General features: G+C 42.2%; 2 protein-coding genes across 3 annotated transcripts; one reads left to right on the forward strand and one right to left on the reverse strand.

Moving 5' to 3' along the window:
* Positions 1 to 576: 576 nt before the first annotated feature.
* LOC108145013 lies at positions 577 to 7,840 on the reverse strand. Its single transcript, XM_017270182.2, has 6 exons — positions 7,089 to 7,840; positions 6,096 to 6,404; positions 3,866 to 5,433; positions 2,571 to 3,283; positions 2,262 to 2,510; positions 577 to 1,708 (listed from the first exon to the last, which is right to left on the reverse strand). The coding sequence occupies exons 1-6, from the start codon at positions 7,435 to 7,437 to the stop codon at positions 613 to 615; spliced, it is 4,284 nt and encodes a 1,427-aa protein (XP_017125671.1). The 5' UTR covers positions 7,438 to 7,840; the 3' UTR covers positions 577 to 612.
* Positions 7,841 to 8,181: 341 nt separating this feature from the next.
* Positions 8,182 to 13,681, forward strand: LOC108144856 (NEDD8 ultimate buster 1). 2 transcript variants are annotated; one of them, XM_017270007.2, is made up of 5 exons: positions 8,182 to 8,441; positions 8,519 to 8,660; positions 9,364 to 9,822; positions 10,437 to 11,234; positions 11,702 to 13,681. In XM_017270007.2, the coding sequence occupies exons 2-5, from the start codon at positions 8,541 to 8,543 to the stop codon at positions 12,167 to 12,169; spliced, it is 1,845 nt and encodes a 614-aa protein (XP_017125496.1). In that variant the 5' UTR covers positions 8,182 to 8,441; positions 8,519 to 8,540; the 3' UTR covers positions 12,170 to 13,681. The 2 variants fall into 2 exon arrangements, with proteins under 2 accessions (XP_017125496.1, XP_017125504.1); XM_017270015.2 differs by having other exon boundaries at positions 10,437 to 11,257; positions 11,702 to 12,015.
* The last annotated feature ends 423 nt before the right edge of the window (positions 13,682 to 14,104 follow it).

The following is a 14,104-nucleotide window of genomic DNA, read 5'->3' on the forward strand; positions in this document are numbered from 1 at the left end:
GGAAATAGGTATTACAAATTTAATAAATGCGCACACTTTTGGCCGGAAAAATCGATATGGGTTTTATTTAAATTATGTTTTCATTGTTGAGTGTTTGAGCCAAAAATTTTTAAAGGAATGTTATTTTAAAATAGGAAACCAGTGGAAAGCTTAAACAAAATTAACATATAAATGGTCTAAAAACATTGGCTTACAAAGTTAAATCGACAAAATCCTCCAGAGATCCAAAATTGATTTTTCGGAGCAGTTGGATCCACTGATTTTTTTCATAGTACTATTTTTTTCACTTTTGGGTCACCAAAAAATAAACATTCAAGTCGGAATTCAATTCACCAAGTTACAGGCTCTAGAAGTGCATTTTGGGCTCACCAAATTGCAAGCCTTGGAAAAAAATAGTTGATATGAAAATGGGGTCTACAAATTGATGATCATTAAAATAATATATTTTAAATCAGATTATTAGGTAGTTTAGCCGCAAATATTTATCTTTTTGAAATCCAAATCCAATTGATCCAGTTTGGGGTCACCTTTCTGCAAGCCATTGGAAATATAGAAATACCTATTACAAGTGTTCTCTTTAAACATATTTATTGAGTTATTTCGTTAACTATTTCACAGATTCATGCGCTTCCAGAAGTCCTGGCTGTAGGAGACCTTCGGACTGCACTGTGAGTGATGGCCCGATACAACGGCGCCCGTGACCAGATCCTGGAAAGCTTCGCCCGGCGATCTTCCGGGCAAAGTGCTCAGCGAGGAGCTGGACGATGTGGAAATGTCCAGACCGAGAACGGGTGGCTCCTTCTTTTCGCTGATTGGGTGTAGAGTGGGCGCCGTGTGGGGTCGTCGTGACAGCCCCACATCCACCACCATGCCCGATCCTGGGTGGGTGGGTGCACTCAGCGGTCTCGTGGAGCGCTTGGTTGGAATAGGAATAACGGCTGGTTTCACTGGCTGCCCTCCTCCGAAGAGCAACTGCATCTTGGCCATGGATTGCAGCAGCTTAGAGCTCGGCGAGGGCTGTTCCCGGCTGGAACTGCTGCTACTGCTGCTGCTGCTGCTGGTGTCCAGGAGCGGATGCGGGGCCCTCAGACCCAGGGCTCCTTTGGCCCGACGCAGGAGCAGGCTCATCTCGGCATTGCTGCCGCTTCGCGAAGGCTTGATATCGATTGGCAGGCGTTCCAGTGCCGGTGGCCTGCTGGGATTGAGGACTTCTGGAATTGTCAATGGCACACCAGTGGCCAGACACTCCTGCTCCGCCTTCTTCGCCTTCTTCGCTTCCTTCGCCTCCTTCGCCCTTCCAGCCGGCATAATCTCGCCCAGCAGCTTTGTCCTCGCCTCAGAGATGGCATTTGTGAAGGGATAGCTGTCCTGTTCGTGAGCCTCCTCCAGCTCCGATAGCCACAGCGGCGAGGACGCCTTGGAGTCCAGCACGGAGCCGGGAATAGTTCGCTGATGTTGCAGATCCTCCAGTTGGGCCAGACTAACTGCATCCTCTTTGCGAACGCGTCGATGCCAATCCTGAAAATTGTCCAGCTTGCTATTCATTTGGTCACGTTCCCGCAGGTTAGCGAATCGGATGCGCCGACTCTTCGGCGGATCCTCCGTGGACTTTGGAGCCGACGGCTTCGATGTTTTGGTCTTCTCCAAGTAGTTGAGGAAGCTCTGCTCCAGCAGTTCACTTTCCTGCTCCAGCTGCAGCATTCGGTTTCTAATTAATTAAAGTGCACAAATATTAAATTGCATTTAAAAATTAAATATATATAAATTCTTTCTTATGCATGCAACAAATCAAAAACTGATATGTTTATCTGTAGCAAATGTACAGATTTTATAGTTACATTTTTGGTTTTTTACCATAAAATAAAATAGAACGATTTTGCACTTAAAAAGAACAATTAAAATCTAAATTTAAAAAATGAAATAAAAACTTGAAATTGTGTTACAAATATTTGAAAGGCTTGTATTTATTTCTTGAATGCTAGAGAAAAAAACCCAACACAAAAGTCTTTCTTAAAAGTTTTGCAATATATTTTTTTAATATTTTTATGGGTACAAGCTGTTTTCTGATAATAATATTTAAAGGTTCTACTTTTAAGAGAAGCACCGAAAATCTGTTTTCAAAAATTTAAAAATAACTGGATATTAAAAATATTTTAAATTGTTAATAGGGAGGCAATTTACCACTAAATATTGCTTGTTTTTCAGCAAATACAAGCAAACGGCTTTGGGAAATGCTAAAAATTCGTAATTGAAAAACATACTTGGCACTTAGTAAAGCTTCCTCGAAGCTGGGCCCTTGGATGGATGGCTTGGCAGATGGTTTTAGTGGTGTCAATTGTAGTGGCTGCAGTGCCATCGTATTGGTGGCCACAGAATGTGTTGAAGGCTTCGAAAAATTGGGAGGAGGAGGATCAGCAGGAGTAGGTCCTGGTGCAAGTGTGGTTTCTTCAGCTGGCTGAACTGAAAGCATGTTGGAGGCAGAATCCCGAGGAATAGGCACTGCAGGGTCTCTGGAAAATCGTAGTATCATAGTTTCAGCTTAAAAGATATGGCTAATCAAAAAAACATACCTGGGATTATTTTCTGGAGGCAGTGGATCATGGGAAACAGTATAATGTCGGGAAATGGACACTTTGTCAGCTTGAGCATTAGTAACGCTGTGAATTGGATAACCGTCGGTAGCTCCTGCACGAATTTTACTATTAGACACAGATCTGTTTACAGTCGTTGGAGCAATATTCGTTGTGGAAGTGATCGCGTGCGGGAGATTACGACCAGAATCCTGTGGGAGACTGCCAGAAAGTCGAGGAATCACGGGCAGAAAGGTGCCTGCAACTGGAATTCCACCAGTTGGAGCCAGGGCCAGCAATTGACAGGGATATCCTAGACCAGGATATGGATGTGCCAACTGGGAGCTATCCCTTTGGGGCTCAGCCAGTTGGGACTTATTCACTTGTGTCTTGTTCACTTGTGGCTTATCCCCTACTCCTGCAGTGGCTTCATCTTCAATTTGGGCTGGAGCTGGGGCGCAGATCCCAGTGGAAGTAGAAGAGGACGACATGGCGGAATTCCAGTTGCAGGGAGCGGTTCCCTTCACGGAGCCCTCCGTCCACATGGGCAGAATGCGAGCAGCCTGCTCCGCCGCGATCTCCGTCTGCTGGATCTTCTCAGCCAGCTGGTGGTGATGCGATTCGTAGTGCTCCAGCAGCCGGAATATCTTCTGGACTAGATCCCGCGCCTCCACCGACGATTGCGAGTCACGTTCCACGCGTTTGCACAGCGACTGAATTGGGTATACATTTAGGCATTTGTTTGTTATTCAATTGAATTTTAAGGAGGTAATAAACGGTGCAGCGGTTGTCTTGCAGCTTATGTACAAAATCCATTTAGATATAAATTATTAAATAGAATCTTAAGGTGGTTATAAACGGTGCAGCGAATATAAACTATACAATTACATTTTAAGCAAACACCAAAATCCATTTAGATGTAAATCATTTATATTGAATTAAGGCATTTGGTTATTAGTAAATATAATTTTAAGGTGGTTATAAACGGTGCAGCGGTCGCAATTTAGTAAATGTATACGTTAATGTAAACTAATTCAATTTTATTTCAAGCAAACACCAACATCCATTTAGATATAAATCATTTATATTAAATTAGAGCACTTGCTTATTATTAAATAGAGTTTTAAGGTGGTTATAAACGGTGCAGCGGTTACCCTTCAGAAAACGTACATTTTAACTAATTCACTAATTCAAACACCAAAATCCATTTAGATGTAAATCATTTATATTAAAGCTGCACATGCAGCCGCTGCATCATTTAAAACCACCTCTAGTAATTCCCAAGTGAGACTCACCCGCCAGGAGTTCTGCCGCCTGCTGAGCCGCAACATTTCGGCCTGGTGGCGCAACTTCACCTGGTAGAGCTCGTCCAGTCGCTCCTTCTGCAGCTCCATGGCCTTGCCCAGGGACAGCTCCACCCGTTCAAGGAACACCTGGCCACTGGAGCTGTGCAGCATTTCGTAGATCCACTGTTCGTAGGATTTTCGCGGCGTTTCCGTCTGCAGGTCCGCTTGAACCCATGCATTATGTATGTGCTTCTTATCCGTTTGGGTGGGCGCATTCGTTTTGGAAGTCAACTTTGTGGGGGTTTGAGTGGACCTACTTGTCCTCTGGATCTTCACCTGGACGGAGCACTCCCTCTTCTCCGGCGGCGGTTGTTCCAGCTTCGTCCTCTCAAGCTTCTCCTTCTGTCGACCCTCCTGCAGACCCATAAAGTGGCCATGGCCAAAGCCCTCGCGATAGCCGGCGTCGAAGCCCTTGTGCAAGCCGATGGCGTACTCCTGTTCCATGGACAGATTGAGCACATTGCCCAGCAGCTGGACACAGCCACAGACGTCGCTCACGAGATTCTCCATGCGCTCCACGGACACGTACATCCTGCCCAGCGGCTGGCTGGCCTTTCTCTGCACCTTTTCGAGCGATTGCCGGATTATGGCCAAACTGGCCAGCTGCTCCGGATGAAGGCGCGGCAGGCGGGGAACCTCCACTTCCTGAACGGGCAGCTTAATGGGCCCCGATTCGGTGTAGACCACATCATCGACCGGGCTATTCTTCTTTGCCACAGGCTTATCCCTATTCGAGTCATAGGGGGGCAGTTTGGTGACCGTTTCGCCCGGATTAAAGCTTTGCCCCGCCTTCGTGAGCCGCTCCCTTTCGCGTATCTCCCTCTTCAGCAGTTCCTCGAATCGCGATGAGGATATCACATCGACGGGCGGGGCACAGGATTTGGCCAGCTGGCGGACATTCTTCAGCAGCTGACTCAGCTGCTGCTCCACGGAGTGCAGGGACTGTGAGACGCGGGCGCCCACAAAGACACTCCGGCCATCGGCGCCCAGGACCAGCTCGTGCTCCTCCGTCTGGTAGAGGCCACTGGTGTCCACCTCGGGACGGGCTTCCAGGCAGGCGGACGGCTCCGTTTGACTGGTGGAATCGCGCAGGGATACTCCAGTGGGTGGAGTATTTGCCTCCTTTTGAACTGAGCCGGGCAAGGACCTCCTGATCTCCACCAGCGATCGCAGTAGAGCCATCAGCAAACACTGCGTCTGTCCAGCCAGATCCTCCTCGTAGTGGTCCGCCACTAACTGGCCAAGTTCCGGATCTGGTGGCGCATCCTTACCACCAAGAATGTCGCTCAGCACCTGCTGCAGTTCGTCCGGCCGGAAACGGAACTCCGGGCGACTTCTGAAGTCCGGCAACTTGCCACGATGCTGCGTCTCGCTGCAAAAGACCGACAAGGTGAAGTGGCAGTTCTGCGAGTGCAGGAACTCCGCCACCAGGGTGTGCAGCATCATCGCCAGCGGCGAGAGGAGCAGTGAGTGCGAATGGGCCATCTGGACACCGGCAGCCTTGCTCAGCAGTTGACCTGGCAAAAAAAAAAAAAATCAAAAGGATTTCATTACAGGAAACTCATCGAAATTGGGCATACAATGTATCACAAAGGTGGTCAGTAAATATATTAACAACAAATCATCATTTGCTGGCATATAGCCCACATTCTTGAGATATATCAATATTAATGTTTGAGTATTTTTAAAATAATTTTGGTTAACTGTTGCTTTATCAAAAATATACAAAGTATAACAAAATATAAATATATACAAAATATAAAAGTGGTCAGTAAACAAATTGAGAACAAATTATGGAAGGCTGGCATACGTAAATCCCACTTCCATGAAGTATTACAATATTAATTTTAAAGCATTTTTTAAATTATTTTGATTAATTTTTGCTTTATCAAAAATATACAAAATATATATGCATACAAAATTATTGTTATATTTTTATACAAATAATATGCATATCCAGAGAAAACATGGGTCTAACTTCTAAGGTTTTAGGATCAAAAATGGTTCGAAAACTTTTTAAAAAGTAAAATAAAACATTTAACTAAATTATCATTTAGCTAAAATAGAATTTTTTGACTTTGATTTATCACCGACAGCTTTTATCAGTATTCCCCATGTACATATTATGGCCCATTGAATTTAATGATTGTTATATATAATAATTGTTATCAAACTTTACCTAGAGCCGTGTTATTGAAGCAGTGGATGAGTTCCACCCGCAGGTGCGAGTGCAATTCCCGGGCAATGCCCTCCTGGTCCAGCCACTGACGGAATTTCGGCTCGAACTCGTGCTCCGACAACGCGGCCAGCTCCTCGAGCTGATTCTTCAGCTGCTCCGCCTTGGCATCGTAGGCATCGTAGACATTGTTCTGGTCCTTCCTCCGGGTCTGATCCTTATTCCGATCCTGATCCAGCTGCTCCTCTGTTATAGTTGCAAGTGTTGCTTTTTTCGGTCCTTTTCCTGTGCGGGCTCCAACAACTCGCGATCCTGAAAGTAAAACGAATTACACATAAATGTGTATTATTTATTGTGAATATAGTCTTGAGTTGTGTTGAAAGTTAATAATATAATTTATTTTCTAAATGATTTCATTTTGTACTACACATTAAAAAAAACGGTAAATTAACTTAAACCATTAAATGGCTTAGAAGCATATCTGCAACAAACCTTTTAAATTCCATTATTTTGTAATGTATAATATATCAAGTATAATAAAAAGAGAATATTAAACATAACAACCAATCAAAAGGATTTGATTTATGTTCAGTTTATCCAGGAGAATTATTCTCAATTATTACAAATATTTATATTATCTGAATTAAAAATTAAATTACAAATTGTATTTCTTAACAGCTTACTTTAGAAAATTTTTAAATAACCTTTAAGAAAATGTAAAGAACAAAATGTTAAAGGCACTTTCAAATTTAACCCTTTTGAAAAAGGTTAAAAAAGAGTTTATCTTTTGACCCAACTATATATATGTACATACATACATAGTAGCTTGTTCTCAAATATTCGATTCATATTTTTTATTTTATATGTTGCTTATAATGTTGCTTTCATTATTTAACAATTATATTCTACCGGCTTTGTATTTTAGGATTTTTTTTAAAAGGCAAAATAGATTTGAAATGAATAATAGGAAAAAGGTGATTGAGTTTATTAGCTCACCTGCGGCTGCAGCAACACATGATGCTACTGAGGGCTGGTATGCTCTGCCGATGGCTGCTGCCGCCGCCTGCTGTCGCTCCCTGGGCAGCGGTGTCCTCCGCTTGACGACATCCCTGTCCGCGCTCATCCGCTGTCGCACGCGGCGTGCTGCCGCCGCCACCGCCGCCGTGGCCCGCTCCCGCTTCAGCTGCTCCTCCCGTTCCCGCTTGGCGGCCTCGTGCTTCAGTTCCCGCTCGCAGGGCATCCCACCGCCCAGCCGATCGCCCACATCCCGCTGCTTGGCCCGGAACGAGGCAGTCGTCGTCGTCGTCGTCGTCCTTGTCGTTAGCGGCAACTGACGGGTCTTCATCGGAACCGGGGATCGGACTCGGGAATATCTCGCTATATGCGTAAATATTTATCGGGGCTATATACTTTTGACCGCCTCGTGGCTTAGCTGTGTGCGAGTAACTGAAATTTTCGGACGACTCGAGCGCGCCACACACTCACCACCGGCGAAATTGTGACAGGTGCGTCGAGGCCTGCGTTACCACCTGGAATATGGGAAAATAGCTGGGAAATAAGGGAGACGGTGGGTCGACGTCGACCGCCGGGGGTTGGTCCTCCACAACGTCAGCTGTCATGGTGAAGGATCGCCGAGCTGTGGCCCATTTTAGAACTAAATTATAAAATTACAAAGCATCCATGAAACGAATAATTCAGCTCTATTTATGGGCATTTCCTACGCAAGATAAACATTTTTCGGCTTTGATCCACTTGGTTTAATGTTATTTTAAACAAATAATATTTAATTTGACTAAAAAAACTTAAATAAATGTATAAAATAGATAACTGGGTTAATACTCCGTATTCATAAGCTTTTAATTTAATAGTAGCTAAGATGATAGCAATTAGCTTTTGTGAGTGTGGTCTTCGATATTTTTCGGCTGACAATAAGCTGACTGTTATGAGATGACTGCAGTGAAAAGTTAAAAGAGTGCAGGAACTGTAGTGATAAACGTTGGAGATGAAAAACAGCCGTGATGACTTGCCAAACATCGATAAGCCGATATTTTGAAAACATCGATAACTTCGGTGTTTCTCCACCTCTAGTCGATGTTTCACCATCTCTAAGTTGACTTCCCCGATTTAACAAATTTATTTTGATTTCTGTCAACTAAAGTTAACGGGTTTATTTCTTTCATATTCTGCCTATCTTTGCATTTGTTAAGCTTACAAGTTCCCTTTTCTTCAAGTTAAATATAGGCGCGCCACCGAAAAAAGCGAAAATCGCTGACTGCGCATCTTTCTTTGTTGTTGCGCCCAAAAAACACATGTGCGCCGTGGAAGAAGAAGAACAATAACATATCACATGTAAATATTATGACTTTCTTTGTGACGTGGGTGTAAATATCTATATATGTAAATATCTACTCGATCTATTTCATCAGAATTTTTGCATCGTCATCGGGAATGTCGGACCTCGACAACATATTCATCAATGTGCGGGCACGCCTCCAATCCGAGGGCGTAAAGCTCTGGGAAGAGCCGTACTATTCCGAGGAACTCGGCAGCATCGAGGGCGCCCTTGAGGTACGAAATTCGACCAAATCTGATCTATTTTAATGATTACAAATCGAAAAGTTCTGGAATCTTTTCGCGAAAAAAGCTTTCCTTAGAAAAATATCCTTGACATGCCAACATAAGAGTGATTTAAAGTTTATTTGCCATAGTGACTCAAAGCGATAGGACTAAGTATACATTTTTTTAATGATATTAAACTTTAATGGAAATACTTATTTCTTTTTACCTATATTTCTGATATGACTTCTCAATAATATTTTCTTCAAGTTTTTCCAACTTAGAAAAATATGACATTACTAACATAATTTTTAATTTGGTTTTCAAAGCATATGTTTGCAGTTTGTAAAATTAAAAATACCCTTATCTCTGGCAATACTACTTGCACTATCTTTATAAGCAGTTATTTTGTGATCCATAATTTAATTTTTACAACATGCAAACGTACTATAATTTCACATAAAGATTAGATTTTTAAATAATGATCGGTAAACTCTTTATTACCTAACAAATATGATTTAAAAGATAGAAATTCAAGTGTAATATATTTCTTAGAACCTTGCAAATGATTTATGATGATTTATAAAAAAGCACATTTGAGTGAAATAATAGTAGTTGTTAAAATAATTACAGATGAAGTTCTTTATTGTATATGCGTATGTGGAAAAACAATATTTTTCAAAATTAATTTATTAAGTTACTTATTTCTCTATAGAACCTGGCCAAAGAGTACTCTCGCTCACTGGGCTTCAATATGAGCCGCTGCAAGTTCATTTTGACGGAGCTGCAGGAGAATGCCCTCCGTAAACTGGCCGCCCGGCGTGAGTTCTCCGCCACCGGATTGGCCACGTTCAAGGTGCGCCGGATTGACAACCGCAGCGGCACCACCAACATGCTGGACATTAAGTGTGACCTGAACGCCTTGGGCTCCGATCTGCAGGCGATCATCGCCGAGAAACTCCAGTTGCCGGATAAGAATCACGTTAAGTGCATCGCTGCCGGAAGAATGGTGGCTGCCAATGCCACTCTGGCTGCCCAGCAGCTGAAGAACAACCAGCAGTTGATTGTGATCGTGGGCGATGGGGATAATCACAGTGAAGCCCTCTACGAGCGGATCAATCGGATCAAGGCCGATGTGCTGGCAGTGGTGTCCTCGCAAAATCGCCTCGTTGAGGTGAGTTAATGGGAAAACCAAACTTGCACTATCTTTCACCAAATGTCTGAGATTTAGAGAAAGTATATACATATATACTTATACAATTTTAATGTTTTAATTAGTTAATGTTCTCTTGTCAAGATAAATTACTAAACAACAAATAATGTTCAGCATTTGCCTAAAAACTCTTACATTATTAGTGAAAATAAAAAAAAGGAAGGCAGTCAAATATCTATTTGTTAAATATGAAACCTGAATTAATGTATGCAGTTTAGGCCCTTGATTTTCTTGAAAAAAATACCAATTTTAATAATTATTATTTATTATTCTTGCCTTTGTATTAATTTTGACATCTGTATAGAACTAGCTAGGAAAATGAAAGTTTTATAAACATTACAAATAATTCATTTGGTTTAAATCAAAATTCTCCTATCGTGACTATGCATTAATTAATAGGTCTTTGTACTTACATTAAATAAAATTCAAATACGAGTTTGCCAAGCAAATTAGTTATGAAAGTTCATATTGAGTAGACAAATTGGCATTTTACAATTTCCTCTAAGTTGCATTAAAGGTATCAAAAATCACAGACAGATAATTTAAAATATAATATTATTACTTTGCCCCTTTAGATGGAGGACCAGAATGGCAGCGCCGTCTTTCTGCCGCCCGCCGAGAATCGGGCCCTGCTCATCGGCTTGGGATTTTGCGAGAAGGCCCGGGCGGCCATGCTGCGCGAGGATTTCGAGGAGGCCCTGCTGTTGCTGCTGGAGGCCGACGAGTCCTTTGCCACCTGCGATTCGCAGTTCCTCGAGTCGGTGGACAACTATGCCCTGCTCAATCTGGATATAGTGTGGTGCTATCTCTGCCTAAAGAACGTGACCCAGCTGCCGGATGCCGAGCGTCGTCTGGACGTCTGCGGTCGCAACTTCCGTCGCAGCTATGGCGAAAAATTCGAGAGGCTGTACTTGCTGAAGGGCAAAACCTGTCCGGAACGGGCCCTGATCATGCGCCTACAGCTGCTCCAGGGCGTGGTGATGTTCCACCAGAATCGACGCGATGAGGCCTTCGAGCGCTTCGAGGCGGCCAGCATGCTGCTGCGGGAGCTCAAGGTCAACGCCGATCAACTGGCTCTCCTCGTGGAGATGGGCTTCGAGGAGACCGAGGCCCGGCTGGGTCTGCGCTCCTGCGAGAGCAACGGCAACGTGGAGCAGGCGGTGCAGTTCATCCAGGAGCGTCGGCAGCAGCTGAAGGATGCCCGCACGCAGTCCAAGGCGGAGCGGGCTCTGCAGCGCCGTCTGATGCGCTGCAATGCCAACGATAGCGATTGGGTTAATCCGCGCAGCGTCTGCACCCTCACCGAAATGGGATTCGAAAGGGCACTGGCCATTCTAGCCTTGCAGCGCTCCGAAAATGATTTACCCAAAGCGGTGAGTCTGCCTAAATATTTAAGGTACTTCCTTGTCCTATTCAAATTCATAAAAACAAAAAATCAGGATTATGTCTTTTAGAAAAATCCATTTTTTAAACCATTTTGGTTTTGTAAACTTGTCCAAACTAGACGCATAGCTAAAAAAAAGAATGTTTTCTTTTTTTTAAGCGAATTTTAGATTTTTTCATAAGGGTTTTCATTGCGTTCAACGAGTTCATAAATGTATTACATTCTGTTATCAAAATACTGATCTTTTTGGACACGAAATTGGTACTTTTTGCTAGAAAAAAGAGTATTTTTAAAAGGTCTTACAGATAGTGAATTTCGTCAACAGTTTGTGTTTAATTTTATTTATTAACTAATTAATAAAACCACTTAGCTTGCCTCCAAAAATATATATAGATTAAATAATAAATAAATATATTTTACACTTCACTATATCAAATTTCATTGGATTTTCTTCAGGTGGAACTGCTGCAGACCGAGTCCGACGCACTGCGTGCCGCTTTGCCCCAGAAGAGAGCATCCGCCGACACGGTCAAGCTGGCCCATCTCCTCCAGCTGGGATTCAACGAGGACAACGTTCGCGTGGCCCTGGAGACCACATCGAATGACATCGAGCGGGCCATCGAATGTCTGTTGCGTGCCTTTCAGAACGAAGATGAGCTGAAGCAGACCATGGATCGAGTTAGCCGTATGGTTGACTCCAAGGGCCAGGATTTGGATGGTCCCTCCACCTCGAACGCCCAGGCTGCACCGCCATTGGCCATCATCGATGCGGTTTTGAAGCACGCACGCTCCGAAATCGAGACCTACAAGGCATACGAGCGGTTCAACGCTGACCTCAGCCAAAACGATATGGACTACTTGGATCTGCCACTCGTTCAGGAGGAAAAAATTCTGGCAGAATATCTCAAAATGCTGCAGCAGTGATATTCATCCGCCTTCCTATTGCTAAATCTCCGCTCAATATTAAAAAACGAGAACCGGTTGTGGAGATAACAGTAATCATGACTTGTCTATACTGCATATCGTAGTCTTATAATGGCACTTAAGTGGCATTCAGACCCCCCACTCGGCAAATAGTAACATATAAAGTTTTATAAGCACATGCGCCTGCCCCTTCTATTGACAACTGCGAAATGTGATTACGCCGAGACAGCGGCAGAATTTACCTTTCCGAGCCACCTGAAACTTGTTAGCGCCTCTGGCAATTACTTTTTTGTTTTTTTGTTTTCTTTTTTTTTTTATTTGTCGCTTGACTCTCGACCCCGGGCTCAAACGGCAGCGCTTGATTGGCTCCAGCAGTCGTGACCTTGTCGAGGCCAAAGGGCGCCGCCCACCAAGCTCATCCCCTCTTCCAATTTAAACGGAATTTTCACGATCTTCTCTAAGCTAAATGTGCTTTACAAAGGCTCATGCTAACGATTTGTATACATTATGTATATTTGGGACATAATTGTGTATGCAAAAAACGGAAAAAATTGTAACGAAAAAAAGTAACTAAGCGATTACTTACTATATAGTTAAGTGCGGGTTAAAATAAAAGTTTGCAACGATTTTTTTTTAAATATTTACAGCAAGCCTTAAAGCTAACTTACTTTTCAATACGGATTAAAAACAGCTCGAGAAATAAGGGTTCGAAAAATAGTAGATGTGTCTAAAATATGAGGTGATTGCAATTCAATGTCGGTTTAGCGGAAGAATAGAGACTGGATTGAAAAGTTGATAATATGTAAACTTTGATTTGTTTAACTGAATAACAAAACAGGTGTAAAAATATAGTCATTCGATTTTAAGCATTACAGAATACAGAATATCAATGCGCAATATTTTAGGTTTAATAGGTTTTAGAGGATGTAAAACATATATTTTTTGAAGAATCAAATTAAGGCATGTGATACATACGTTAATTCATTAGAGAATACATTTCAAATGTAGAAAAATAATGGCCATTACATGTCCAAAGACAATTTGTTCCCACAATTTTATACTTTGAATAAACTATGTTAAAAGTACGTATGTTATTTTGGAATACCATTTCTTTGAATTCGTTCCCAAAGAAAATATGTTTAAATAGTATTTAGTATAGTATCTGAAAACCCCAGTAAAAGGCCTTAAATAATTAAATTGTTGATTGGAAAGCAGCTAAGTACAGATTGAAGTAAGCGAACGACACTTGAACCTCCCATTTCCCCATTAACCCTTCTCTGTTTCAAGGGGGTCGCATGCGTGCCGTAAGTGGGAGGTGACGTCGGCTGTAGCGGTAACACATGGAAGCCACAAGCTGAGTCAACCGACTTCCTACCTATATTTACTTCGGATCGGTCTGTAATAATGGCTTCGTTTTAATGGAAGTCAGCAGTGACTGAACCTAACCAATGAACCCGGAATGATATCAAGGAGATTTAAAACCAAAGTTAATAAAATTCACTTAGTTTTTAAGTTGTAAGAAGATATATATTTGTATGTTTTAAATAGATTGGAATATGTGATGCATATCAAGTAGCTTGTATTAAATAATTAAATTAATTTGCTTGATTTCCGTAAGTCTTTTGTTGCTATTAACAAATGGTTGATTCTATCAATCATAATTTAATCTTGTTTTCCGTGACAGATATTTTAATCAAATGTCACATGTAACGATTAATTTTTATTTAAAAGATTTCGTTATGGATTATAGTTGTGTGTTCTTTGTTTCGGGCTTGTTTATAACTTATAATTACTCTGGCTTTACTTTTTGCCACTTTAATTTTCCGATTGTCATCGCCAGTTTGCCGTTTTTGTTCTGGGTCTCGTTTTATGCCGATAAACAATTTCATAACTCAGATGTATAATTTTAATTTCATCATTTTAAGCGTTTAATTT

This window comes from Drosophila elegans, unplaced genomic scaffold (genome assembly GCF_018152505.1).
Source record: "Drosophila elegans isolate 14027-0461.03 unplaced genomic scaffold, ASM1815250v1 contig_149, whole genome shotgun sequence".
Taxonomy (NCBI): Eukaryota; Metazoa; Arthropoda; class Insecta; order Diptera; family Drosophilidae; genus Drosophila; species Drosophila elegans.

Bases quoted from the DNA above. Each gene is read 5' to 3' on its own strand.
- LOC108145013 (XM_017270182.2), bottom strand. From the start codon at position 7,437: ATGAAGACCCGTCAGTTGCCGCTAACGACAAGGACGACGACGACGACG. The intron at 6,405-7,088 runs GTGAGCTAATAA...TTTTACTTTCAG, and splicing joins ATGTGTTGCTGCAGCCGCAG to GATCGCGAGTTGTTGGAGCC. The intron at 5,434-6,095 runs GTAAAGTTTGAT...TTTTTTTGCCAG, and splicing joins CTTCAATAACACGGCTCTAG to GTCAACTGCTGAGCAAGGCT.
- LOC108144856 (XM_017270007.2), top strand. From the start codon at position 8,541: ATGTCGGACCTCGACAACATATTCATCAATGTGCGGGCACGCCTCCAA. The intron at 9,823-10,436 runs GTGAGTTAATGG...TTGCCCCTTTAG, and splicing joins CGCAAAATCGCCTCGTTGAG to ATGGAGGACCAGAATGGCAG. The intron at 11,235-11,701 runs GTGAGTCTGCCT...GATTTTCTTCAG, and splicing joins AAAATGATTTACCCAAAGCG to GTGGAACTGCTGCAGACCGA.